The following is a 25,968-nucleotide window of genomic DNA, read 5'->3' on the forward strand; positions in this document are numbered from 1 at the left end:
CGGTTTCACCTGAAACCAGATTTTTCTCTTTAAATCGATGGATGGAAAGTAATGACATCTTTCTAAGTAACAGCAACGTTAACAATCAGGGGTGTCAAAGTTAATGTGTTAAAAAATATTTTGACGCAGTTAACGCAACTTTGTTTCCTTCCGGTGTGCGTTGACCCCTGACTCCTGAAACCGCCGTGTGTTGCAGTCAGTTAGATGCAGAGCGAGAGACAGTAGTTGAAGATGGAGAGAACTTTTTGCATTGGAAGTAAAACTTGTCAAACAGAAGGGGATGAGTGGCAAACGGAGCGGAGCACTTTAGGACTAATAGTGCCCGGAAAATGTTGCCAACTGCTAGGCTGCTTCCATCTCAACATCTACCCTGCAGAGGACCAACACGCTGTCCCTAGAAGACAGTGGTTTAGCAAACGTCCTGGTTAAATGTCTGGACATTGTTGGCACTTCAAACATGTCATATCGAGAGCTGAGGGGACAGCAGGAAGAGTCGCTAGTTCAACCCGGTGGAATTCTGCCTCCAGGTTGATCAAATGTAGTTTGTCTTTACAAAAAATAAATTAAACAACGTCTAAAATACACGCTGTCTGGAGTGATTACTTGTTAATTTATAAGATTCAGTCTTTAGAAGAAGAAATGTTTAAAAATGTGAGATTAATTAGTTACATTGTTTTAATCTAATATTTGTATACCTATTAATTACCATGATGATGATCGCTGCACTTTGACTGAACTCAACCAGTTGACACATTAAACTGAAACAAGACTGAATTCTGTTTGATTTCCAGGATCCAGAATAATATCAATGACAACAAATGATGTGTCCTATCTGAAAGAGTAGAACTAGAAGAAATGATTTAACAGGCATGCTATCATTCAGCCGGATATTGAGAGACATGAACACCCCCCGAATATCACAGATCAATAAGTCATTCAATAGCAAGCTAACATTAGCTAATTACGGTCAGCTTGTAAACGTAAATTCTCGATCACACGTTCATATTATAATTTATTCCCATCATGTTATGCAGACAGAAGTTCACTCAGTAAAATCGTGGTCGTTGTGCCGCAGGGGTTAGAGAAGGTGTGCTTGGAAGCACAAGGTTGGTGGTTCGATTCCAGACTGCCCCATGTTTCATGTCGAAGTGTCCCTGAGCAAGACACCTAACCCCTAATTGCTCCCCGGGCAAAAATGTGAAAAAGCCGTGGGTTTAAAGTGTAATGTAAGTCGCTTTGGATAAAAGCGTCTGCTAAATGACCTGTAATGTAATGTAAAATCCCATTGGCTGCAGTGAATTATCACAATGTTTTACAAAATATGATTTAATATAAAATATATATTCAAGATAAATAATAAACCTTCTGACACTAGACAGATTCATATACGTAAATAAAAGTAATTAATTTATTTCTGTATCCTTTGAATTGTGTTTTGTGACAAATCACCACTAAAGATGAAAGTATGTTGACACGGTGCCAACAAGCTTTATCGAAGTGTCAATGTCCTTCCATATCCCACAATGCAAAGCTCTGTAGCCTGGAGAAGCTGGTTCAGCACAAACCTTAAGGTCCGATGGCGGTTGGATCCACATTGGTTCTCAGAACATCCGCAACACCAACAGCTTCTTCCCGTCGGCAGTCGGGCTCATGAACAGTTCCGGTCCCCCACTGACTGACTGACATCCCACGGGTCACTCCCCTTCACACTGCACACGTCACTTTACTGTCATTTGTCACTCGTTACTTTGTTGTCACTCGTCACTTTGTCACTTGTTCGATAGTGCACTTTATTTAATATTTTGTAACTTTTTAAATATTTTTAATTTTAAACTTTGACTTTATTCTCTTATTTTATACTAACCCATAGCATTAGCATTTCATTGTATTTTATTTTATTACTTGTGCACTGCTGTCCTGCCGACTTGTCTATTGTTACACTGTCTACTGTCACGCACCAACCGCCAAGACAAATTCCTTGTATGTTTGACATATTTTGGCAATAAATGTTTCCTGATTCAACATTCAGCATGTCTTTAAGGTGCTCAGGGTTCTGCTGTCTAACAGGACGTCTGGACCCTGACCTGGTCCTGGCTCGGGGGCAGGTCTAGAAAGTTAAATGACCTTCGCCAGCTGCCATCAAGCAACACTTTTACTGGATTGACTGGACGAAGGTGTCTGAATGCCACGCCGCATGTGTTCTCCGTCATTGATGATGGCATGGCTTATCCTTATCTCACATCGTTTAGAAGCACAAAAGCTTTAAGCCCGCGAAACGAAAGGCTAAATGACCTTTCTTCTTAACAGAAGACAGAGAAACATCATGTGTTCAAAGGCTTCACTTCCTGGTCTACTTTTGAACGGACATCGGCTTCATCCCCCTCGGCAGCAACCTCCCCGCCACTGCCATCGCAACCAACGTCTGCCTCGCCACCATCATCGCCACAGTCTGCCTCAATGCCAGCATCCCGTCCGTCGGCTCCGCCGTCCAAATGCTGCTTCATGTGTCGCTTTAAATGTCCAGTGACAGTGAAACATTTTCCACAGACCGAGCAGCTGAACGGTTTCTCTCCTGTGTGGACCCTCATGTGAATCTTCAGGCTTCCCTTTTGGGCGCAACTTTTCCCACACACATTGCAGCTGAAGGGTTTTTCTCCAGTGTGGACTCTCATGTGTTTGGTCAAGTCTCCTTTTTCAGCACAGCACTTCCCACAAAACGGACAGCTGAAGGGTTTCTCTCCGGTGTGGACCCTCATGTGTTTCTTTAGGTCGGTCTTCTGAGCACACCCTTTGCCACAGATGGAGCAGCTGAATGGTTTCTCCCCCGTGTGGTACTTCATGTGTCTATTGAGGTGTTCTTTTACATGGAAGCTTTTGCTGCACACTGGACAGGTGAACGGCTTCTCCCCGGTGTGTATCCTCATGTGTCGGGTCATGTTTCCTCGCCCGCTGAAGTTCTTCCCACAGAAAAGGCAGCTGTAGGGTTGTTCCCCAGTGTGGCATCTCATGTGAGCCGCCAAGGAGCCGCTGTCTTTGAATGTCTTATCACAGCCTGTACACGGGAACGGCCGCTCGCCGGTGTGGTCTCTGACGTGTCTGTTCAAATTTCCCTTCAGGCTAAAACTTTTCCCACAATAGGAGCATGGAAATGGGCTCTCCTTTGTAGAGGAGCCAATATCACTCTCGGAGACTTTGCTGAGTTTCTGAGAATCAACATGCAAACAGGCTTTGTTGGTGTGTGACCAATCAGAGTCATCAGTCTGAGAAGAGCCAGGAGAATTGTCTTCATTAACGGGTTGTAAATGTGGAACTGATTTTTTGTCTGGTTCTGGTCCTCTACAGTCCTCTCCCTCACCATCCGTTTGTCTCTGATGAAGCTGTAAGGACTGAGCTTCCTCTTCATCATCTTCACTCTTAACAGGAGTGAATAAGACCTTCATGTCTCGCTCCTCCAGGGCTTTTAGCTGCTCACTCTCCTGACTAGTCCAAAGTTCCACCTGTTCCTCTTTAATGTATGGGGGTTCTGGGTCCTCCTGGTCCAGACTGGAGCTCCACTCCTGCTGCTCTTCGGTCTCCAACAGCTGCTGCACATCTGCAGGAAACAGGACACACACACACACACACACACACACACACACACGTTAGCGTGCCAAAGCTGCAGGATGAAAACAAGGTCGACTTCACTTCACCTCTTACCACCATCGCCCCTTTACAGCTCTAAACTACCAGATCATAGCACAATATGTTCACCATTTTCTCTGCAAAAGATTTATCGTAATTAAGCGAAGGATAAGATTTTTTCTGTACAGTCTAGTCGAGACCAGAATTTCGTTTTTTGGATAGTTTTGTGCCAAACTGCCACATGCAGTTTGTCATGTACCAAACTATTTATTTCGTTTTCGTTTTTTGGGGACAGAGGATGTCGCATGTGTACAGATTGTAAAGCCTTCCGACGGGGGAACCGTTATCATTGCATCCCACTACACTACGTTTCATCTGGCATCTACACAATCTTTAGCTCATAAAAAAAGAACGAGTTGTGCTAAGCTACCCAAAAAGAGTTTGTCGCTGAAATTCCAGTCAAACTAGTTTCTTCAGAGCGTAGTAGTATTTTGGTCGCGAGCGGTTCGACACGTGATCGTTCTACACCAATGAGGTAACGGTTTGTTGTCAACAGAAGGGCAATATGGCGACTCCCGTGGTTTGATTCAACGTCACCAATTAAGAGGAAAACACCCGAGCATCTTCGAAAAAGTGGGCCGCGTACGGTGGCCGAGACGGTTTAACACCGTCTTCTCACGATGTGGCGCGTGAACTATGGTCGAAATGCGTGAGGCGTCAGAACCTGCTACGAGTTTATTATGTTAGACGCGTTTGGAGAAGCCTGTAACGGAGCGTCTCATCCACCGAGGAAACGCTGCCTGCCCAAGTGGCTCGTGAGATTACTCGCCACAACCGAATTTCACCCAGATTTGGTGATAAGTAAGTTTCCACCAAGTTTCTACTAAAATTGAAATTTAAGTATTGTGACTTCGTCAACCACCGACATATTCGTCTTATCAACGAAAGTTAGAATAGATTTAGTCATAGTTTTTATTTTCAAAGATCCGTTTTCTTCATGTCTTAGTCATGGGAATAGTTTTTGTCGCCGAAATTAACACTGCGAGCTACCAGAAGTGCTGCGGGCGCTATCGCTTCCATTGTCTACATGCACCAAGGAAAAGAAGAAGTTTATCAAGTAGAACGTGGGAGGGCTGAAAAGGTCTCATCAGCGAACCAAAGCCAACAGGACAACAGCAGAACAGCACAGCATCACCACGGCAACGCAGGGACGTAGAACTCAAGCACGTCTTCCCCTCATGGGTCAGTCTAGCTAACTAAAGTAACGCTAGTTAGTCAACTTATCGTAAGGAGAACAGAGCGTCTCGTGTAGGATGCTTGTAGTAAATCGGTGAATTATCACAGTAGTCTTTGTGTTTGTTCTGAAAAGTTAACCTCCACTTGGCACGTTTCGAGCAGACGATTGTGGGAAAAAATAATTTCATATCAACACAATTACGAGAGATCTACTGTAGCAGAATACAAACTATGATACTACAACGTGATAATTAAAGCTTTGTTTTTTTCTCATTTAGTACTAAGGCGTGTCAAAGACTCGTGCACCCTCAGATGAAGCAGTCTGGACAGAGAACATCCTCATTGAAAATCATCGCCATTTTGAGTTACTTTTAAAACTGTATTTGCACTTTCGCTTTACTTTTAAACGTTTTCTATTACTATTTAATGTATTATGATTACATTTTTATTAACTTGATACTCAAATACATTTGAAGTTCAAATTCCAACATTGAGCAATCATTTTAATTTGCTATTGTAGGGGACTAAAAGGACGCGAAAGGGGCGTAACCATGGTGACATGGCGGTAAAAGGGGAGCGGGGGCGGATTTGACCCGCGGGCCGGAGTTTGAGACCCCTGCACTACATGGTCTGTAACTTTAAAGACATCCCTAAGGTCATTAGGGCAGTCATCTCATTACACCGTGTCTATATTGTATAGTACATAGGACGTAGACGTCTCTATACAGATAACAACTCCATCTTCTCCATCGGTCTTTGGTCCTGTGTATTAAACGGAATCAGTCAACAGAAGCTAAAAGGAGAGAACGTTAGCTAGCATCGCTCCGGGACGTTCTGCGGAACTGACCTGCTCTGTGCAGCTTGACGTCAGGCTAACAGGAGCTAACAGGAGCTACCTCTAGATAGGGGACGCTAGCATCTCTCCATGTCTGATGTGTACTGCAGCCTGGGGGCTGAGATTAGCGAACAGTAGCTAACGCGGGGATTCCTCCTCGGACTGACCTGCCCGGTGCAGCTTGACTTGGGGCTTCAGCACGGCGTCGAGCAGCCTCCTCTGGCGACAGATCTCCCGTTCTGAGCGCTCAGCTCGCTCTTCGTATCCCGCCACGGTTTCCTCGAACAGACCGACAATCTCCTCCGCAGCTGCCGCTAGCCGCTCGGTGAGCAGCGCTCTCAGTGCCGCGACTTCAGCCGCTTCTTCTCCCTTTTCCACCCGCAGCAGAACGTCTTCGGCGGCGGCGCCGAGCCGCTCGCGTACCGATACGCGCAGCAGCCGCACGGCGCACATTTTGCTCCTTTTCTGCGGACAAAGAGAGCCAGCGGGACCGCGAACACACGCACGGAGTTCTGCGTCGACGACAGTTCGCTGGGAGGAAAGCGAAGCGAACAGCGAACTCTGGCGGACCGGAGGGCGAACAACGAAGAGCACCGCGGCACTGAACTGTAAGCAGCGCCGTGGGGTGACGAGTTATTACATGACATGGGTCGTCGTGGTTGGTGGTTTGAGCCCCGGCTGTCCCATGTCGAAGTGTCCCTGAGCAAGACACCTAACCCGTAATTGCTCCCCGGGCAAAATGTAAAAGCCATGGGTTAAACGTGTAATGCATTACATTGTATGCTTACTTTTGCCCGGGGAGCAATTACGGGTTAGGTGTCTTGCTCAGGGACAGTTGAGGACGACATGGGACAGCCGGGGCTCAAACCACCAACCTTGTGGCTCCCAGCGCACCCCTCTAACCCTGCGCCACGACAACCAAAAGACGGATTAGCGCATGTTGTTTAGGCTAACATCTGTCGCAGACAGTGATATCGGTGGACACCGCTGCCGTTATTGTAACTTTGAATTTCGCGGGGATTCCGCTTACAAGTATCTGGCGTAGTGACGTCAGCAGCAGAAATGTCCTGTGATATCTCCATTTTAATTGGTCCATGTTTGATACGTAACGTGGATGATTAGTGACACAACATATTTTCGTGCAAAGGGTGAGCAGAGTTGTGCTTTTTGCTGTTGGAGTACAAGATGGAAGTGCGGATGTGCAATATGTTTGTTTTTTTGTTCGTTATTCGCAATGAATGGACGGTAAAAGCACTGCTTGTTCTACCATTTTTGTATTTGATTATGCCTGACTGCTGTTTTGTCATCGAAACGTATAAGCAATTGGATTAACACACATATTGCATGTATATTTATATTTAGTTTATAAAATAACGTAACTGACCACAAGTGTAATAATACACTTTATTAGGTACTTTAATACATGCCTGTCACATGATAACGAATACAAAAGCAACTTTAAATGTTTGCCAGATGGTCAAGAAATTATGTGAAAAAACAATATGTCATAGTTACCTTGAACCGAACAAAACTGAAAACGTGTTTTGGAATTCTGTTATGCCATTAAAAGTGAACTGGTCCAACTGGTTATCGGCTTTAACTAACCCTAACAACCAGACCCTCTGATCGGTACTACTGGTTATTGTTGGGGGAGAATTTGTTGATCCGCAGACTGTGAAGTCTCAGGAACTTTGTGCCCTTTCTTGACCTTTCTTGGGAACCTGTGACCTAAAATAGTCTGCAGTGGCATCTGGTGTTTACAGCCTGTGTGTTGTTTTTTTATCGCTTCAATTATTGTCTTTCCTCCTGTCTATCGACAACAGGAGTCCTTGCAGTCAAATTGGACGGGGGAGGTTAAGAGTGTATTCCTCCAACATCTGTTTAAGTTCCTTTGTGCAGGCGCGTCTTCTGATTGGACAACACAAACCTCTCTGCTGTGTATTAAAAGGTACATTTGCACCAAGAAGCTTTGTCAGGTCGTCCTGCTCCTCTAAGGCAGATGGAACAATCTGTCCCTTTTCAGCTTTTGAGTCATTGGACTTCTGTCTATACTTGTGTTGATGTCTGTATGCTTTCAGATTTTTCTAGTTGGTAATAAATACACAAACCAGTTGAAGATACTTTTGATTTCTTACAAGGACATTATATATACACACACACACACACACACACACACACACACACACACACACACACACACACACACACACACACACACACACACACACACACACACACACACACACACACACACACACACACACACACAAAGAAAACCTTGTGCACCTTTGTATACTCATGAGTTTTTTTGTATACTCATAAGTCTCCAATTTATTTATCAACTATCAAAGACAACTACCTGTTATATATATTGTAATAATGTGTTATCTTCAATAAAACATTTTTAACAGATGAAAACAGACTACAGATGTTTTATTGTTATATTAAACTTATAAGAGACTATTTACCAGAGAAAAGCATCCAAGACCTTTCAGCGTAGTCCTATCACCCAACCACTACATATGTATAATTATGTATTCATATATGTGTGTGTGTACAGACAGCTGGCCAGAGGTCACAGCTGGAGGAAGTTGGTGTGACCTCCGTCCGGGTGGCTCTGGTTTGGTGTCCTCTCAGAGTCTCTCGCAGCTTCTTCTCCGCTGTGGACCTTCATGTGAGCGTCCACCGAGCGTTTCTCCTGGTAGCTTTTTCCACAGACGTTGCAGCTGTAGGGTTTCTCCCCAGTGTGCGTCAGCATGTGTCTCTTCAGATCGATCTTCTGGACGAAGCCTTTGCTGCAGAGCTGGCAGCTAAATGGTTTCTCTTTCTTGTGGAACCTCTCATGTGTCTCCAGCGAAATCTTTTGGCGAAACCTCTTCCCGCAGAGACTGCAGATGAAGGGCTTCTCGCCGGTGTGGATCCTCATGTGGGAATCCAGGTTGCCGATCTGACGGAAATTCTTCCCACAGACCCTGCAGGTGTAAGGTTTCTCCCCAGTGTGGATCCTTTTATGCACATCCAGGTGCTGGCTCATGGTGAATGTTTTGCTGCAGATGTCACAGTTATAGATTCTGGGCTTCCCTCCGGTGTGGCTCTTGATGTGTCTCTTCAGGACAGTGCTTTCAATGAAAGTCTTCCCGCAGAATTCACAAATATACGGCCTTTCGCCGGCGTGCAGCTTCATGTGTCTCTCCAGAGAGCCCTTCCTGGGGAAGTCTTTGCCGCAGTCTTTGCAATGAAAAGGTTTCTGACCGGTGTGCGTCCTCATGTGGATCTCCATGTCCCTGAAGCTGATACCACAGATGTCACACATCCTGTTGGCTTCTCTGTGGCTCTGGATGTGCAGCTGCAGACTTTCCGAGGATTCCGACTGTTCTCCGCATACGCCGCAGCGGCATTCGGCAGCGTTCACGTGAGTATCTGCGTGCCGCACAAAGTTTCCTTTGTTGTGGAACGCGTTCCCGCAGACCTTGCAGCAGTGAGAAGGAGTCAGACTCGGTTTTCTGCGTCTGCTTCTGGCAGTGCACACGTCGGCGGGCTCATGGATCCGGACGTGTCGCCTCAGTTCGGCACTCTTGCTGAAGCTTTTCCCGCACCCCTTGCAGCTAAAAGGTGCCTGTCCGTTGTGGATTTTGATGTGCCGCTCCAGAGAGCCGGCATGGCTGAACTCTTTGTGACAAACGATGCACCTGAACGGCTTCTCTGCTGTGTGGATCCTCATGTGAGTCAACATGTTTCCCTTCTGATTGAAGCCTTTTCCGCAGATGTGGCAGCCAAATGGTTTCTCTCCGGTGTGCAGCCTCAGGTGGGTCTCCTGAGCGCGGATCGAGGGGAACTTCTTGCTGCATATGTGGCAGGTCCTGCTGCTGTCACGATGCGTTTGAAGGTGCAGCCTCAGACCATCACTGGACTCCAAGCGTTCGCCACACAGACCACAAACACACTCCGCTTCTTTTAGGTGTTTCTCCACGTGTTTCATCAAAAAGCCTTTCCTGTTGAAAGACTTCCTGCACACTCTGCAGCAGTGGGGGGGGGCTTCTACGTCACTCTGATCCTCTTCGGGGTCACCGGCCGGATCAGAAACACTATGTAGTCTGGAGGAAGTGTTTGGCAGAAGGTCCCTCAGATGGTCCTGATCGTCCTGCTTCTGATGTCCGTCAGAGGGACAATACTCTGAACGGAAGAAACAACAGTTTACATTCACTCACTTTCATAAAAACCTTTAACCAGAAGGAACCAACAGCACACTAAAGAACCCTGCCTGCTCCATGTCCCATGTCCAAGTGTCCCTGGGTAAGACACCTAACCCCTAATTGCTCCCCGGGCAAAAGTAAGCATGCAATGTAAGTCGCTTTGGATAAAAGCGTCAGCTAAATTACCTGTAATGTGATGTAAAGACAAGATATATAACTGTTCTTATTGAAATATCAACTCTACAAGGTTCAGTTTTTACATTTGAAACTGCTTCTGTCTCTAGTCAGCAGCACAAAAGGAGATAAAACGGTTCCTGGGGTGCTCTGGTTGTTGTTAGCCCCAGACACAAACAGGATCAAGATAAAATATGTCAGAGTGAAGTGATAGTCGTACTGCACAGTTTAAAAGTTGAGGATAGATTGTATATACAACACAATACGTTTGTTACAAGACACCAGGTCGCCAGAGTGAATACACAACCTTATTATGACGATCAGTCCTCTCTCTCAAGGAGCAAAACTAACTGTATCTACACATTTTAAAATGCAACACAATTGTAATGTGTTTAATAGAGGTATGACATCATGGTTAAAATAGAAGCAACATTCCGCTCACACCAAACATTCCTGGAAATACACTGTGTGCATGTATCAATAGATGTATATGTGGATGTATGTTGTTCTGGTTTTTTGTCCTTGCCTCTCGTGGACAGGTGTTAGCAGATCGTTGTTTAAAAAATATATATGTATAGATATTAATGTAAGAGAGAACATAATGGCTCATAGTTTCCAGTTATTGAACTGAGAGTGATTGGAACAGATACTTCTTTGTCACAAAAAACATTCATGAAGTTGAATTCTTTCCTCCTCCTCTGACGTTCTCCCTGACGTTTCTTCCCTTTTTTCCTCTTGGAAGGGTTTTTTTCATTTTTGGGGGAGTTTTTCCTGTGCCGATGTGAGGGTTTATATGTTGTTAAATAGGTTTAAACTTAAATAAATTACTTATACAAGTAGTTATATCTCGTTGTATTAATTTGTCCTGTTATTGACGTGCCTAATGCGCAACCAAATATATTCGAATGTGTCTTTTTTTAAAGCGAATATTCGAACGTCCTTTTCGAGCAGTGTTGACGTCCGAACGTGGTGACGTCACATCGAGCCAGCGGCGTCTTGTTCTGTCTCGCGCTACTCGCATCTCTTCGTTTGGTCCACGGCGGCACGCGTGCGCCATCTACTGACGTGGTGGAGTAAGTCCACGCGTTTGAGTACTCGAAAAATAAAACATATACACATAACTTATGCATTATACATATTATACTCATATTAGCAGTGGCAGCGCTGCACTGACATCATTACTTATATTATTTAGTATATATGCATGTTCTGTAAGTGAGGTTTCACATTTACAGAGGTTAGAAAGTCTGTGATGTCAATCAGTGGCAACTATGGGAGTGTGTCGTGGTGATGTTGGGGGGACGGGAGGCGGGTTCATGTTCATGTGATCCGGGTTGTTTTTCAGTGTAGGCTATAAAAAAAATCAACAACAACGAGTTGTCCAGAGCTTGATTAGTGAGAGTCGCTAAATAATTATTAATCGTCATAATGTTTATCATATTAGAAGCACGTAATATATCACGAGGGTTCCGTCCATCCAGACAGTAGGATCCTCGGCTGGATTCGAATTGTGAAATGGTTTTAGGAAGGTTCCTCACGGAGTGAAGTAGTGGAAGTGGCCGCCATGATAAGAGCTTGACCGGGTTAGAATCCGGGTTAGAAGAAAATATATTTATTGAATTTCTTCACACGTGGCAGTGATGCAGTGCTCACTTATACAATCGTCATTGCTGCACTGTATATTTTGAAGATTATCAGAAATGTTTTTTTGAATGTGTGACGAATCAGGCGACCGATCAGAAAACAGCTGCTGATGTTAAGTAAACCACGACGGCGAGGTGAACCAGCAGGTTCAAAAACCAGTAAGGACGGGACACCGGTTCCTCCGGACACAGACCTCTCTCGTGGGGCTCCTCCGGTACCGTCGCCTCCGCTCTGGAGACACCAAAGGCGGTGAAGATGATCTCCACGGCGGCGTTGATCCGCTCCGTCACCTGCTCCTTCAGCTGCTCCATCTTCACCTGTCCGCGCTCCTTCAGCAGCCAGAAGATCTCCTCGGCAGCCGCAGTTAGCTGCTCGTCGATGGCCGCCAGCAGGCTCCGGTCGCCCCGCAGGCTGCGGTCCTCGGTGCTCTTAGAGCGTTTTTTGGACATTTTGGCGGAACATCCACCAAACAAAGGAGAGCATGTAAACAATGTGTCCACTTCCGGGATCTCTGAGCGAGCGTCTTTGCGTAACGTCGACGTTCCTTACGTTAAGGTGTGACGTGTCTAACACGTCGGTGCGGCCGTAGCTCCAGAATGTTCAGCGTGGAAACAAACTCCATCTAAACATTTCCTTATTAAACGTTCACTTCATCTCGGTGGTTCGGTTTCTATAGGTGGTAAAAACATAGAAATTGAACCCAAACCATTAAAAAAATAATTTGAGTTTATGTCCTCAGTCCTTCTTGCCATCTGTGAAAGATGATATACATACAGCCTTTCAGAGGGGTGACAGATATGTATATAACTTTACTCAGAAATGATTTGACTTATAAGTCATTTACTTCGAGTACTGATTATTGATTTGATTATTCATATGTACTCTCAAGGCCGTAGGTTTGGTCTCAGCATTTGTACACAAGCTCTCTGGTGTGTAATTTGAACAGGGTTTAACCCAAGTTTTTCTACTATTGCCTATGCCGTCTCAAAAAACTCTTCACTTACTCATCACTTATTTTTTGCTTTTGAATCAGCATCCTGCATACCTCCAACCACTTCTGATTGCTTTGCTTTTGCAGTATCTTGCAGGCCATTTTATTTGTATAGCACATTTCAACAGCAAAGCAATTCAAAATGCTCCGATAACCTCAGAGGCCACCATCAGTCCAAGAAGGTTCTGCCCTTCAGGATGCATTCAGGAGACCATTGGTTCTGGGACCAGAGTCTGAAACTGTCAAAGCCATTTTGTCGAATCTAGTCAATATAGCCTCATACTGACTAAAAACTGGGTCAACAGTTTGGCCACACACTGTCCACCTAGTTGGACAAAGAGGTTTCACACTTTTAGGATGTCCCTCACCTATTGCATGTCCACTCAGTACCCCTTTAAATTTGCCTGATCAGTTACTGAGAGTTCCAAGATCACGTACCCACTGCAATGCGTTGCATACTAAGGGAGAGGCACTGCATGCACACTGTGTTATGAGATTCACACAATGTGCACCACAGTGCACTTACAAGGTTAGCGGTTGTTCTTTTTTCAAAACTGCTTGTGCCCGTTGAGCTTTCTTGCCATATTGGCTGCTCCATCATAAGTTTGACCACACAACCTTGATATTGGTAAATTTAATCTCATCGCACATGAACTACCTTGCCATCTGTTCCCCGGTTGTCGCTATTGTAGAGTCCCACAAATACCTCATGTGGGACAAGGTCTTTATCCAAATACCATAGGCATATGGAGACTTGATCTTTACCCTGCAACATCTTGAGTGCCATCCATCATGGCGGAAAATTTCCCTCACAGCTGTGTTGCCAAACATGGTAAGATACTCATTTTGGCATTGCAGGGGCTTCTTTAAATATTCATTTAAGTACTTTATATGAATGATTAAAGGCTTCACATTGTTTGTCTATTATATAAAACAATAAGAAGATTTTACAATTAATTTATTAAAACCTTAAATAAGAGTTAAACATAATGAACGTGTGTTTTACTCATTGCTTTGTTCCAGTATTTGAACTTCCTTTCTCTTCACATCTCCTAAAACATAAACTGGGAAATTCTTTCTAATTTGTTATGAAAAAACAACCCGAACCAGATTGGATCTGCTGAGTTAATTCACCAAAGAATCTTACAGCGGTCCTCAGAGCTCTGAAGAGAGGTCCTGGTCCTCCCTCTCCTTCCCCTTCTTTTCTGTCTCTGTGAGGACGTAGAAGTCTTCCTCGGCTCTGGCTATCAGCTGAAGTGGACTCTGGTCTATGTCCTCTCGTCCCCCGTCCTCGGACCGGCTCTGCTCTGAACGACTCCTCTCCTTCAGACGGATCTCTCTCTGCCGGGCCTCCAGGATCTTCTCTCGCTTGGTCTCGCGCTCAAACATCTGTTTCCATGGAAACAGGGTTATAACGTTGAGTTACTGATGATTGAGCTAACGCTGATGTTCAAAGTTTCCTCACAGCAGCCAACAGACTCTTCTCGTTCTTCTGGAGGGTTGACAGTCCAGAGGAGATCTCCAGTAGTGTGGCTTCGCCCTGCTGAGAACCGCACGCCACCAACCGGCCGTTGTCCTGGAGACGGAGGCTGTACAGAGCCTCGTCACACACCTGAGGATCATCAGGGCAACAGCAGGGACATTATATCACAACTGTGAGCTGAGGTACAGAGTTAACTAATGAGAGGACTAACAGTCGAACAATGAATACTTAGGCAGCATGTAAATCAGAGACCTCTTGATGCTCTGCAAATGGTAAATGGACAGTACCAGCATCGAGAGGGTAATTAGACCCCACAAAGCTCTTTCACACCACATGTCATCAGTAACTATTCACACATTAAAGTCGTGGCTATGACAGCAAAAGTAAACAGGGATCAACCCACATATGATTGAAGAATGACCCCTTTGTGAGAGTCTGTTAACTTACTTTTTTACCCCTCTGAAGGTGTGTTTCTGTGTTTTCCCTGTACTGAGGTGTCAAAGGTCAGAGGATGTGGTATGTGTCCAGACTAGGTGGTACGTTGGCTTAAAGGTAGATTATGGACAGGTGAGCTGCATGTACCTTCAGACTCAGCGTGGGGTCATTCTGTTTGAACAAAATGTCCCACATGTCCAACACGCCGTCCATCTTTACGGTGAAGAAGACCGAGGGCCGGACAGGACTCCAGCAGGCATCCATCAGATAGGACATCTGATACCTGAGAGGGGTTAAAGTCTAGCTTGAGTTAGTGAGCAGAATGTCCACCTGGAGTCTAAAGGGTCAAGAATAAGACGGCCGGATGAGACCAGGACAAAATGTCAGTAAGATAATAGGTAATAAAAATAAATAATAGAAGACAGAGACAACAGATGGGAAAGATCACAGGGAAATGTGGTGTCCTACTTTGTCCACATGATGGATGACTCCTTGATGTCCTCGGACCAGATGCGGGCGGTCCAGTCCCCCACAGTGAGGAAGTTTTTGGGGAAGAAAGGGTTCCTTTGCAGAGCATAGACGGGTCCCTGGTGTCCATCATAGGTACAAACCACCTTCTCTGTGGGAGTCTTTGCCTTCCGGTTACAGGACACAACCAGGCCCTGTTCTGTCCCCACCATGAATTTAGTAGGCTGCCGAGACATGGAGGACATAGACACACTTTGAGACACACTCAGAGACATGGAGAACAGTGTGATGGAAGATTTTGCACAGACAATCTGTAAATAAGAGTAAAGTCTCTGAATCAAATATGTCTTTCTCCGTTTATGTCCTTGCAAAGTGCTCAGTGGACTGCCAAGAACATCTTTTTTTTTTTTACATCTGATCAGTGCGAGACACTTCGGCTCAATTCTTTCCCATGGCCACACCATCCCAGCACTTGCAATTTCCAAACTGTTCGTAGAATGAAACATTTGAAGGGTTACACACATTTTTGTCATTACAACAGACACACACTGAGATATGGGCGAAAGAGACATACTCTGAGACACGGAGGAGATAAATACAAGAAAGACAGGATAGACATCAACATATAAAGAGGGTTGCAAAACACAGTGGATAAAATCACTTTGGATAAAAGCAGCAGCTAAAATGACATGTAATGTAACATACATCTGTGAACAGACGTTCTCTCTGTTAACATAGAGTTTTCATTTGTCAATAACCCCCAAAACTAATACATTCAGTCAATTAACGTTATTTGATGTGTTAACAATCCCAATCATGTATTTGTGTAATAAACTGGAAACATCCACTATTTCTCTTCTTATCTCTCCCTTCATAGAGGACAATGAACAATGAGGACAATGGACAAAGGACAATGAGTTATGTTTCCTGATTCCTGATGAAGGGGATCAGCACCCTAAGAACCAATTTGAGGCTCGCTGAGAGAATGACCTGCCAACCTTTTTATCCATCCATCCATCTTCAAACCGCTTATTCTGCCCACAGGGGGAGTCTATGCCAGCCGGGGTACACCCTTCCTATAGGCGACCAAGGCGACTACTTAGTGCGCCACATTCGTGGGGGGCGCCCTCCAGTGGTGCCCCTGAGCATACATCTCAAGTTCAAGTTCAATTTTATTTATATAGCACATTTAAAAACAACCTTGGTTTCTCAACATCGATTAACGAAATAAAATTAAATAAAACCATCGTTAAACCAAATAAACATGGCGCCCCTGTCATATGTTGAAATTCCATTTTATATGTGTTTCATGTCACACGTCGATGCTTTAGATTAACACTCTGGTTGTGGGCTGGTGTTGGCCTCGTTAGCCAAACTGCGTTAAGCCTTAAGGAGCCGTCCAGCACAGTGACGGTGCCGTGAGAAAGAAAGCTGTGGCTGCATCAAAATACACCTCTTCAGGGCTCCGCATTAAGGCTTGTCCGGGACACTTATTACGTCTATTATACCGATTGTATTTTACCAAGTGATGTTTGATAGCGTTTTTCATAAGTGACGTTAGCAGAGCTGCCAACTTTTCAAAAAACCTTGGAGTGAGATTTTGTCAGATGACCATACGGTCGACGGGGGGGGGGGCTACCGTCGGGTCAGTTGTTTTTTTTGCGTGAGAAATTGGATGTGTGGCGTGTGAAAACACGCAGAAGCGTCACGGCAAAACCGTGAGAGTTGGCAGCTCTGCGTTAGCTAGCGCCAGTAGCTTTGTACCTAGCAAGCAAGCCGTTATTAGCATCATTTATATCGGTTTAATTTAGGTTTAAATCTTCTAAACGTGTTTACAAACAGCTCAATTGTTACTTATATATTGTATAATAATACAGCTTATCTTCGTTGTCAGGAAACCTCCCCCCATTTTAATATAAATTTAAATGATTAAGCTGTACCCGGACTTTTGTGCATCAGTACATGCTTGTCCAAATGACAAGTGCCTCAAATTGTTAATGTCGAGCTATTCTCTTCAGATTAGCTTTCCACATATAGTTTTACAATTTTAAACATTTCTCAGCTTTTTTCCAGTAACTGGTTTAATTGTTTTTAATTGCATTTATTATGCTTGTTTTATTGTTTATCTGTTTGTGCTATATCTGTGTTGGTTTTACTTTAAAGTGTCTTTGAGTACCATGTAAAGCGCTATATAAATAAAATAACCCTATTAATAGGGCGGCACGGTGGTGTGGTGGTTAGCACTGTTGCCTCACAGCAAGAAGGTCCTGGGTTCGATTCCGCCCAGTGGCCTTTCTGTGTCTGTGGGTTAAAGAAGGGGAGTCTGCATGTTCTCCCCGTGTCTGCGTGGGTTCTCTCCGGGTTCTCCGGCTTCCTCCCACAGTCCAAAGACATGCTCTGGGGATCAGGTTAATTGGGGACTTTAAATTGCCCGTAGTTGTGTGAATGGTTGTATGTCTCTGTGTTGCCCTGCGATTGGCTGGCGACCAATCCAGGATGTACCCTGTCTCTCGCCCGAAGTTGGCTGGGATGGACTCCAGCCCCCCCGCGACCCTGTGTGCAGGATAAGCGGTTTGACAATGGATGGATGGATGGATGGTTATACTCTGCTTAAATACAGCTGCAGGTAAAGAGACATCTAAGTTCACACCTGGCACACCTAGCACAGCAGCCAGTGAAACACAGAGCATGCAGCAGGTAAGTCTATTTGATAGTCTTTATTTTACTTTACACTTAAAAGCTTAAAAAACATGATTCTTTTTATTTGATTTATTTACACCTAATGCCTAATTCAAATGTTTGAATAAGTGTTTGCTCCATTAAACACCACTGATCTTCTTAAAAGAAAATGCTACTGTTGCTATAGATGATGACTTTGATGTATTTACTGCGTGTTGTATTATGACTCCCGAGATCAGTGATGAATCTCAAAATATAAACAAGAGAAAAAAAGTCAGTCATTGTATTGCCTGTTGCCATAATGTATCTGTATTAAAAGATGAACATCAATTGTATGTATTTGCCTTCCGGTGAAGGAGGAGCAGAAACAACCCGCCCTGATTCTACACTACAGCCTAATGGATCTTTTAAATCGTATTTGTATTTATTTGGCAGGGACAGGGCCGAATGTATGAACAAGGGACATATAAAGCCAGATAGCTAATTCATTTTTTGTTGGAGTTTGTGAAGTTCCAAAGTTACTAAAAACGAAAATGTTCTGAGACCATTATATTGCCTGTGGTACATGTATCAAATATATACTGTAAATGTACAGTATAATACAATTGGCTAGAGCCGGCCCGTACACCCTGGATTGGTTGCCAGCTAACCGCAGGGCTAACACAGAGACAAACAACCATTCACACTCACAACCACACACCTACGGGCAATTTAGCATGTCTTTGGACTGTGGGAGAAAGCCGAGGTACCCGGAGAGAATCCAGGACCGTCTTGCTATGAGGCGACAGTGATGACCACCACACCACCGTGCTGCCCTGCCAACCTTTCTATAAAAAATAAAATGAAAATCTACCAATGGAGGCTTTTTTTACTTCAAACATGTTCAATTGTAAAACGTAATTGTAATTTAGCTATAATTTACCTGTATATTTTTCTGTATGTGAAAAAAAAGTGTGGACACCCTGGTCTAAAGGGACTACTCTGCAGTGTTTTTGAATAGACGTGGGATGTTTGCTGAAATTGATTCGATTGTCCTTCCACCAGCCACCACGGGGGGGTGTCCATCACCAAGTCTCACCATAGTAGACTCAAAATCCAGAGAAATGGCTCCTAAAGCTCGCTCAGGGTTGCCCTCCCTGCTCGGGTCCAGAACCAGACGCTCTGTCGGCTCACTTAATTTACGGACGTCCCACCAAAGAACCTGAAGGACAGAGGAGGGAATTTTAGCTGTGGGTCATTATAACTGTCCTTTTTCAGTCTACCGGTCTTTCATCAGTCTACCGGTCTTTCATCAGTCTACCTGTCTTTCATCAATCCACCGGTCTTTCATCAGTCTACCTGTCTTTCATCAATCCACCCGTCTTTCATCAGTCTACCTGTCTTTCATAACTCCAACTTTCCTTTGTTAGTCTACCGACAGGTAGACTAACATTAGACATTAGACATTAGTCTACTTGTCCTTCATCACTCCACCTGTCCATCAGTAGATGCAGAGAAAGTGTCTGTCCCCGTCTTGGACTGGAGCCAGATGATCTTGTAGACCGGGTCTCTGTGACTATGCTCCACAGAGGATGTCTCCACTGGCTGGCTGCCTCTCCGACTGTCCCAGTACGCTAAAACAAGCACACCAAGAGATGATTGAACTCCTGAGTGACCAATTAATGTCCGTATTCACCTAGACTCACCGATCTGTCCGTTGTAGCTGCCTCCCACTAGAGAGTGGCAGTCTTTGGGGTTGTACTCCAGACACACCAGTGGAGATGCCGGCTTCAGACTCAACTCTGGTCTGTTTGGATTTTCTGAAATAAACCATGAGTCCATCTGTGAACTCTGGACTCTGTGAATTCAGCTGCTGTCTGTGCTGTGTCACCAACCGATGTCCCAGATGTAGGAGTCCAGGCTCATGTCTCTAGAGGTTTTCTGGAACTCAAGACAGGAATAGGCGGCCGCCAGCTTCTCCCCACCATCCGGATGCCACGACAGGCCAGTGACTGTACGCTTTAGCTCGTTAGGATCTCTGCAGAACAACAATGATGATGAGGAGTCATTTTGAAACTTCTAGAAACAAATAGACCTGCCTCTAGCAACTTTGCCGGAAAATGTGTTTGCAACACTGGTACCATCATTCTGCTTAGAGTAACAGGGATGTGAGGAGGGAATATTAACATGTGTCTGCATCTTTTTTTGTTTTGTTTTTAAATGTTTTCTTTAGAATCTAGCAGAAAAGTCTGGCAACTTTATTGAGAATCTAGCAGATCACAGCGACTTGCAAGTAGCGCAGTGTCTTAAATAAAGTGATGTGTGTCTTAATGCGAGGCTTTAGAAATGAACACCAAGGGATTCTGTATTTGCTCATGAAGTCTGAAACGGATCATTTGGACAATGTTTTGATAAGCGACGGAAGCCAGCGGGCAGAGAGCACCAGAGGACTGACTATTACCCCCCCTCCTCCTTGTCCGGCCAAACTGTTCGCTCGACCATTAGCCGTCACTGGAAAATGGGTTCTCGTTTTATTTAGCATGGGTGGTCGATACATACGTCCCACTATTGCTTTAGCATTGCCATGCCTCCCATCATCCTGTGACCCAAGATATGTCACCACCATCCTAAGATATGAACGGCAGGTAACATGATCTGTCGCCACCTTCCTATGATATGAGCGGCAGGTCGCTAAATCTGAAGGCACCTTCCTATGATATGATTGGAGTCATTAAAAAAAAGACACGTTCAGTGATGCAGGTTATCAATAACTTTGGTTATCAATAAACGTTTAGCCCGGCCCCAAATATATATAGCATGCAATGTACTGCGTACTGTGGCAACCCATGGGCGCAGCACTCTGGACAGCGCATCAAGAGAGCAGCACCAGGGGCAGGGGCACCCACGAACAAGAGGTCAGGTGACCAAAAGGGGAAACACCCCGCCCCTTATAATGAAAAGTTCTTTTCATGGGCTTAGTTGGGGGTTCGCTGTCTTGTCTTGATTTAAGAGTTAGGTAAGGGGGGAAGCAGGATGTGCCGAGCAGGCAGACACGAGTCTGACAGGATGGGGAGTCAGTTTCTGTCCTGGCTGAGGAATGTAAGATCTGCAGGTCAACTAGCAGATTTACCAGCCTAAGGGGGGTTTAGAGACACACCAACACTATTCAACATTCACACTCTGTTCGTTGATGTTTACGTTAAGTCAGGAGTCTGGACATTGGATGTGACCGGATCTTTAGATGCGGGAGGTGGAAGGTCCTCCTCTACGCCAGTTTAGGGCCAATAGAAATCTTTCCTTCTCTGTCTTTCAAGGGTTATAAAACATGATGTTCTTGCTGATGTTAGTTGTTCTTCCGGCCTGTGTGCTGCCTGAACTGCTCCTGCCTTTGCAAACGCAGCGCTGATACTTGACCTGTGATCTGACAAATAAATCTCCCAGAACGAGAGAAGTTGTTCGGCTGAATTTTTGATAACCCCGACCAAGCTCCAATTCTTGAACACGTATTCTTACATCCCCTCAGGAGACAACGAGGTTGGCCACACTATAAAAGACCAACCAGTCCAACAGCCCAAGAGACAAGACGTGAGTAAAAGCTGGCTTCACGACGAGGTTTGTTTGCATGAGTGTTAAAGCCTGTTTTTTGTGCTTCCTGCAGGAAGGAGACTGAAGGCCGAACGAACCCACTGAACCGCACCCTCAAAAGAGGAAGAACCTAATTTTCCCTTTTTTCGTTACTTTGTACAATGCAATAAATCTTACCCTTTTCGTGTGCAACTAGACGTGTATCTGAGTCCGGTGATTCCACCCACACCCGTTGGTTGCCACAGTACGTTCACCCATAGTTACACACACACACACACATTGTCGGAAGTCTTGAGCTGTACCTGAAGACGTTGATGGTCTTGGCAGACGGCGGCTCCTGATGTTCCTCCGGCATCTCCCCGTCCTCAAAGCAGTCCTGGTAGATGTCCACAGCATTGTTCTGTCTGATGCAGTGCTCCATGACCTGGAGCACATAAGACTAGTGATCACCCCACTGGACCCAGTTCCATGTGGACTGAGGAAAAATAAAGTGAGTCCATGTGGACTGACAGAAGGTGAAGTGGGTCCATAGGAAATGTGAAGTAGATCAATGCTGTAGCGGCCGTCTGCCACTTCCTGTGTGTGAGTGTTGGTACTTTTATTTTGAAATGTAATTAGCATCAGAGTCATGTGGGCAGGGGTGCAGTGGTTTATGAATGAGTGTAGGCATCTAGGCGGAGTGATGGTTGTATGGACATGGGGGTGAGTCGGGAGACGATACTTTTTGTTGACCGTATCCTACAGCGCACTTTATTGCATCGTCGCACAGCATGTATCGCTTCGCCTGCTTGGATGTTTTTTAACTTGACTTTCGGACAATAAAATCAATCAACTTCACAGGAGGAATCTGCGTCTGTTTGGAACGAGTCCACACACCAATCTCCCGTACTTAGCCTCACGTGACTCTACCGGATTGTAGTCACCACAAATGCGGACTGAGAAAAAGTGAAGTGGGTTGATGTGGACTGATGAAAGGGAAAGTGGGTCCATGTGGATTGAGAGACGGTAACAAAGGTCAGTGTGGATTAAGAGAAGTGGGTTAAAGAAGGGGAAATGGTTCCATAAGAACTGAGAGATGGTGAAGTGGGTCAATTTGAACTGAGGAAACATGAATTTAGACTGACAAGTGAAAGTAGGTTGATGTGGTTTGGGGAACTTACGCTGCCCAGCTGCAGGATGCTGTTGATGTAGCTCTCATCTTTCTCCACCTTCTTCCTGAAGCGGATGGTTTGTTCCATCACCTGATGGTTCACGTCTTTGGGCCACCCCCCTTCCTCGTGGTTTAGACCACAGCTCTCAGACTCAAAGCGCTTGGTGTTCACCTGCAGAAAAAATTGTCAATTTTAGAAGGGTTCATCTCCATATTCATGACACAAGGGAAACACAAGGAGCAACAACAAAAGAAAGACAAGGGGAAGACAACTGAAAGATAATGGAAAGATAAGGAAAAGACAAGGGGACAAGGGAGAGACAAGAGAAAGACCAGGGAGACACGGTAAGCCTAAGAGAAAGATAAGGAAAGAAAGGAAGGGAAAAAATGTAGGACATACCATCAACCGTTACAATTACTATAACAAGCAATGGAGCTCACAGCCTTGCCTTTAGAAAACCATGGAGCAGTATTAATCATCAATAAGATGATGAATGGGATATTTTCATGTAATAGGGAGGCCATAATCAGAACACGGTCAAAACCCTGGACTAGGTGTGGGGAAGCTCACCCGGTGCTCCGACATGTCCCGGGAGGCCTGCAGGCTCTGGTCTCGGCGGGTTCTCTGTGTAAACTGTGAAGCCAAACTCTGGTCTGCGGGAACATCGACCAACAGCTCTGCAGGGCGGTCAGAGAAGAGACACTGCCGGCCAAACTCACTGTGGAGCTTCGTGTACACATGGACAATCTCCATCCCACTGCTCAGCGTTGATACAATGGAGAGCACTGACTCAACAGTCAAAACCAGTGCTGTAAGTGGGAAAAAAAGGTGCCGGTACTCTCTTGCATTGGCAAATCATTATGACATTTGAGATTTCTACAGTGAAAAACAGAGCTTGGGGAGGATTAGGGTTAAGCCTAGTTTATGCTTCTGCGTTTTCAGAGCGAAGCCCCTTTCACACCTCCTCGCCTCCTTGCGTGTGTCGAGACATTTTTCTAAGCGACGCAAGCCTCCCGCAGCGCACCAGGCTGCGATTGGTCCGCTAATTACGTCCTTTACGGAGTCTCACATCTCCGCTTAAAGCCCGATACCGCCATTATTAACACGAAGAATGTTTACGAGAGAACGGAGCAGATTGAAGAGCTTTTGTGGGAAGAAATGCGTAAATATGAGCGCTTATACAAGCCGTCATTGGCGGGTTTAGAAGCGGGTTGGATTCACGGAGGGAGATCGCCGCAAACGCCGGTTTGCCGGTCGAGAGGAACAAAGTCGTGGAGGAAAATACGAGACAAATGTGTCCGCGATTAAAGGAGCAGTGTGGACGCACGGGGCAATAAAGTCTATGATACATAAATAAACAAATAAATAAATACATAGACGTGACTCTCTAGGTCGTCTTCAACAAAACTCCGCCTGTTGTTCTGGAGGTGAATCGCTCTGCAACACACGCAAGACTTTTAGAAGCATGAATTGAAACGAGTGCGTCGACGAAGACGAAGGTTTGAAAACAGAAGCGAGACATCAGTTTTACAGGCATCAGCTGATGTTGTCTAGACAACGTTTTTGAATGAATAAGTACCGGCGGCCCACTTCGAGCACTGGTCAGAACACACAATAGTCAAAACAATATCCGTCCAAGATGATAACAGAAGATGATAACGACCTAATAACATGAAAATATACCGACTGTCTGTCGCAACATCGACTAACAAAACATGGACTAAACGACGGTCGGACAGAATACTTACTTGATAACGGAATCAAACTCACGGATCCCCGGTGGGAGATTAGCTGTATTCTAGCAACAGACAGTTAGCCGTATCCTAGCAACACAAACTATCTTTATTGACAACAAACCAGTCAACGCAAGCTAATAACGAAAAAGTGCATCATACTAAATTTTACTTTATACTTAAATTAAAAGTAAAAGTACTAACTATGCAGAACAATATCAGGAATCAGGAATGAGGAAACATTTATTGCCAAAATATGTCAAACATACAAGGAATTTGTCCTGGCGGTTGGCGCGTGACAGTAGACAGTGTAACAATAGACAACAAGAAGTAATAACATCAAGTAAAATGAAATGCTAATGCAATGGGTTAGTAGAATAAGGCTATGGGTTAGTATAAAACAAGAGAATAAAGTTAGTTAAAAATTTAAAATATTAAAAAAGTTTAAGAAGTTTAAAAAATATTAAGCATAAAGTGCACTAGCGAACAAGTGACAAAGTGACGAGTGACGACAAAGTGAAAAATTACAGTTAAAGTGACATGTGCAGTGTGAAGGGGAGTATATAGCATTTGTTATAATTATTGATGCACCCATCACGTGACTGTATATACTGCTGGTAGTTTACCGATAGTATCACATCTTCATGAATAGTTTACTCTGACGTGTAGAGTAGTATCAGAGAATGTAAATAGCATTGAGGTACCTTGTTACATTCCACCACTGGTTTGCTCAGATTGAGGTAGTTGGTCAAAGTGTTTTATCACTATGCGTATAGGTATTAATCGACCGAGTAAAGGTGTCAAAGGAGTGTTTTGCCTGCACTGCCGATGTGTCTCATCAAATAAACCGACAGAACTTTACGAAGAGCACGACATGCAGCGGCTTTCCAGACGTTCTCTGCATCGCAACACTGTACAGACGTGGACAGTATGAGACAGTGTGTGAGACAGTCCGTGGGACAGTGTGTGAGACAGTCTGAGGGACAGTGTGTGAGACAGTCTGCGGGACAGTGTGTGAGACAGTCCGTGGGACAGTGTGTGAGACAGTCCGTGGGACAGTGTGTGAGACAGTCTGCGGGACAGTGTGTGAGACAGTCCGTGGGACAGTGTGTGAGACAGTCTGCGGGACAGTGGACGCTCGGCTGCAGCGTGTGGTGTTCATCACGTGACGTTTTGGCTCGGGAACATCTTCTTGTAAATAAATGATTTCCGTCTTCAGCGCTCGTACAGGACGTCATCGTGACGTCATAACGGGTCTTTGTGATCTCGGAGAAGTCTCTCCTTATAAAACGTTGATCTAACTGATATCGATCCTTCATCAATAAGAAAGTGAGCTGCCCTTTTATTCCGGGGAGTGATGAACTAATCCAGGAGCTCAGAACCTGCTCCTGCGCCGTAGCAGGTTCAAGTTTATCGATGTGTTGCTGTGGTGATTTAGACAAACCGAAAAGCCTGAACTACGTCATCTCATCCTGAAAGTTATCCAGCTAACTTAGTTAGCCACGTGCGCGGAACGGCCCCAGTCTCCGTGTTTCTGAGGTTATTGAAAACAGACAGATGAATTTTTAACCTTTAATCTTAAGTGCAGTTAAACAGTTTCCAGCTTCACAGACACAAAGAAACACACGACAACTTGAATCATGCAGGTCAGAAAATCAGCTCAACAAAAAGGAAAGGTAAAACTTCACACCTACAATGACCATGATATGTATAAATATACATATATACATATATATATACATATACATATATATATACATA

At 44.8% G+C, this 25,968-nt stretch overlaps 4 protein-coding genes across 4 annotated transcripts in view; all 4 read right to left on the reverse strand.

Annotated features, from left to right (window-relative positions):
- Positions 1–1,691, reverse strand: part of LOC120826751 (regulating synaptic membrane exocytosis protein 2-like) — a 30,617-nt gene extending 28,926 nt beyond the window's left edge. Inside the window, exon 1 of the mRNA XM_040189278.2 lies at positions 1,566–1,691. Within this exon, the coding sequence (XP_040045212.2) occupies positions 1,566–1,595 (30 nt within the window). The 5' untranslated portion in view covers positions 1,596–1,691. The remainder of the gene's footprint in view (positions 1–1,565) is intronic.
- LOC120826811 (uncharacterized) lies at positions 1,385–6,370 on the reverse strand. Its single transcript, XM_040189356.2, has 2 exons — positions 5,860–6,370; positions 1,385–3,592 (listed from the first exon to the last, which is right to left on the reverse strand). Exons 1-2 carry the CDS (start codon positions 6,143–6,145, stop codon positions 2,322–2,324), a joined length of 1,557 nt encoding a protein of 518 aa, XP_040045290.2. The 5' UTR covers positions 6,146–6,370; the 3' UTR covers positions 1,385–2,321.
- Positions 6,371–7,083: 713 nt separating this feature from the next.
- LOC144383498 (uncharacterized) lies at positions 7,084–13,622 on the reverse strand. The gene is made up of 2 exons (XM_078081089.1): positions 11,897–13,622; positions 7,084–9,865 (listed from the first exon to the last, which is right to left on the reverse strand). The coding sequence occupies exons 1-2, from the start codon at positions 12,150–12,152 to the stop codon at positions 8,268–8,270; spliced, it is 1,854 nt and encodes a 617-aa protein (XP_077937215.1). The 5' UTR covers positions 12,153–13,622; the 3' UTR covers positions 7,084–8,267.
- A 14-nt stretch (positions 13,623–13,636) lies between these two features.
- dnai2b (dynein, axonemal, intermediate chain 2b) lies at positions 13,637–24,490 on the reverse strand. The gene is made up of 12 exons (XM_040189298.2): positions 24,223–24,490; positions 23,045–23,283; positions 22,484–22,645; positions 21,626–21,747; positions 19,634–19,776; positions 19,445–19,558; positions 19,233–19,372; positions 18,838–18,960; positions 15,081–15,304; positions 14,760–14,895; positions 14,160–14,306; positions 13,637–14,083 (listed from the first exon to the last, which is right to left on the reverse strand). Exons 2-12 carry the CDS (start codon positions 23,225–23,227, stop codon positions 13,850–13,852), a joined length of 1,728 nt encoding a protein of 575 aa, XP_040045232.2. The 5' UTR covers positions 23,228–23,283; positions 24,223–24,490; the 3' UTR covers positions 13,637–13,849.
- Between the last annotated feature and the right edge of the window lie 1,478 nt (positions 24,491–25,968).

The sequence above is a fragment of the Gasterosteus aculeatus genome, chromosome 10 (genome assembly GCF_964276395.1).
Source record: "Gasterosteus aculeatus chromosome 10, fGasAcu3.hap1.1, whole genome shotgun sequence".
Lineage (NCBI taxonomy): Eukaryota > Metazoa > Chordata > Actinopteri > Perciformes > Gasterosteidae > Gasterosteus > Gasterosteus aculeatus.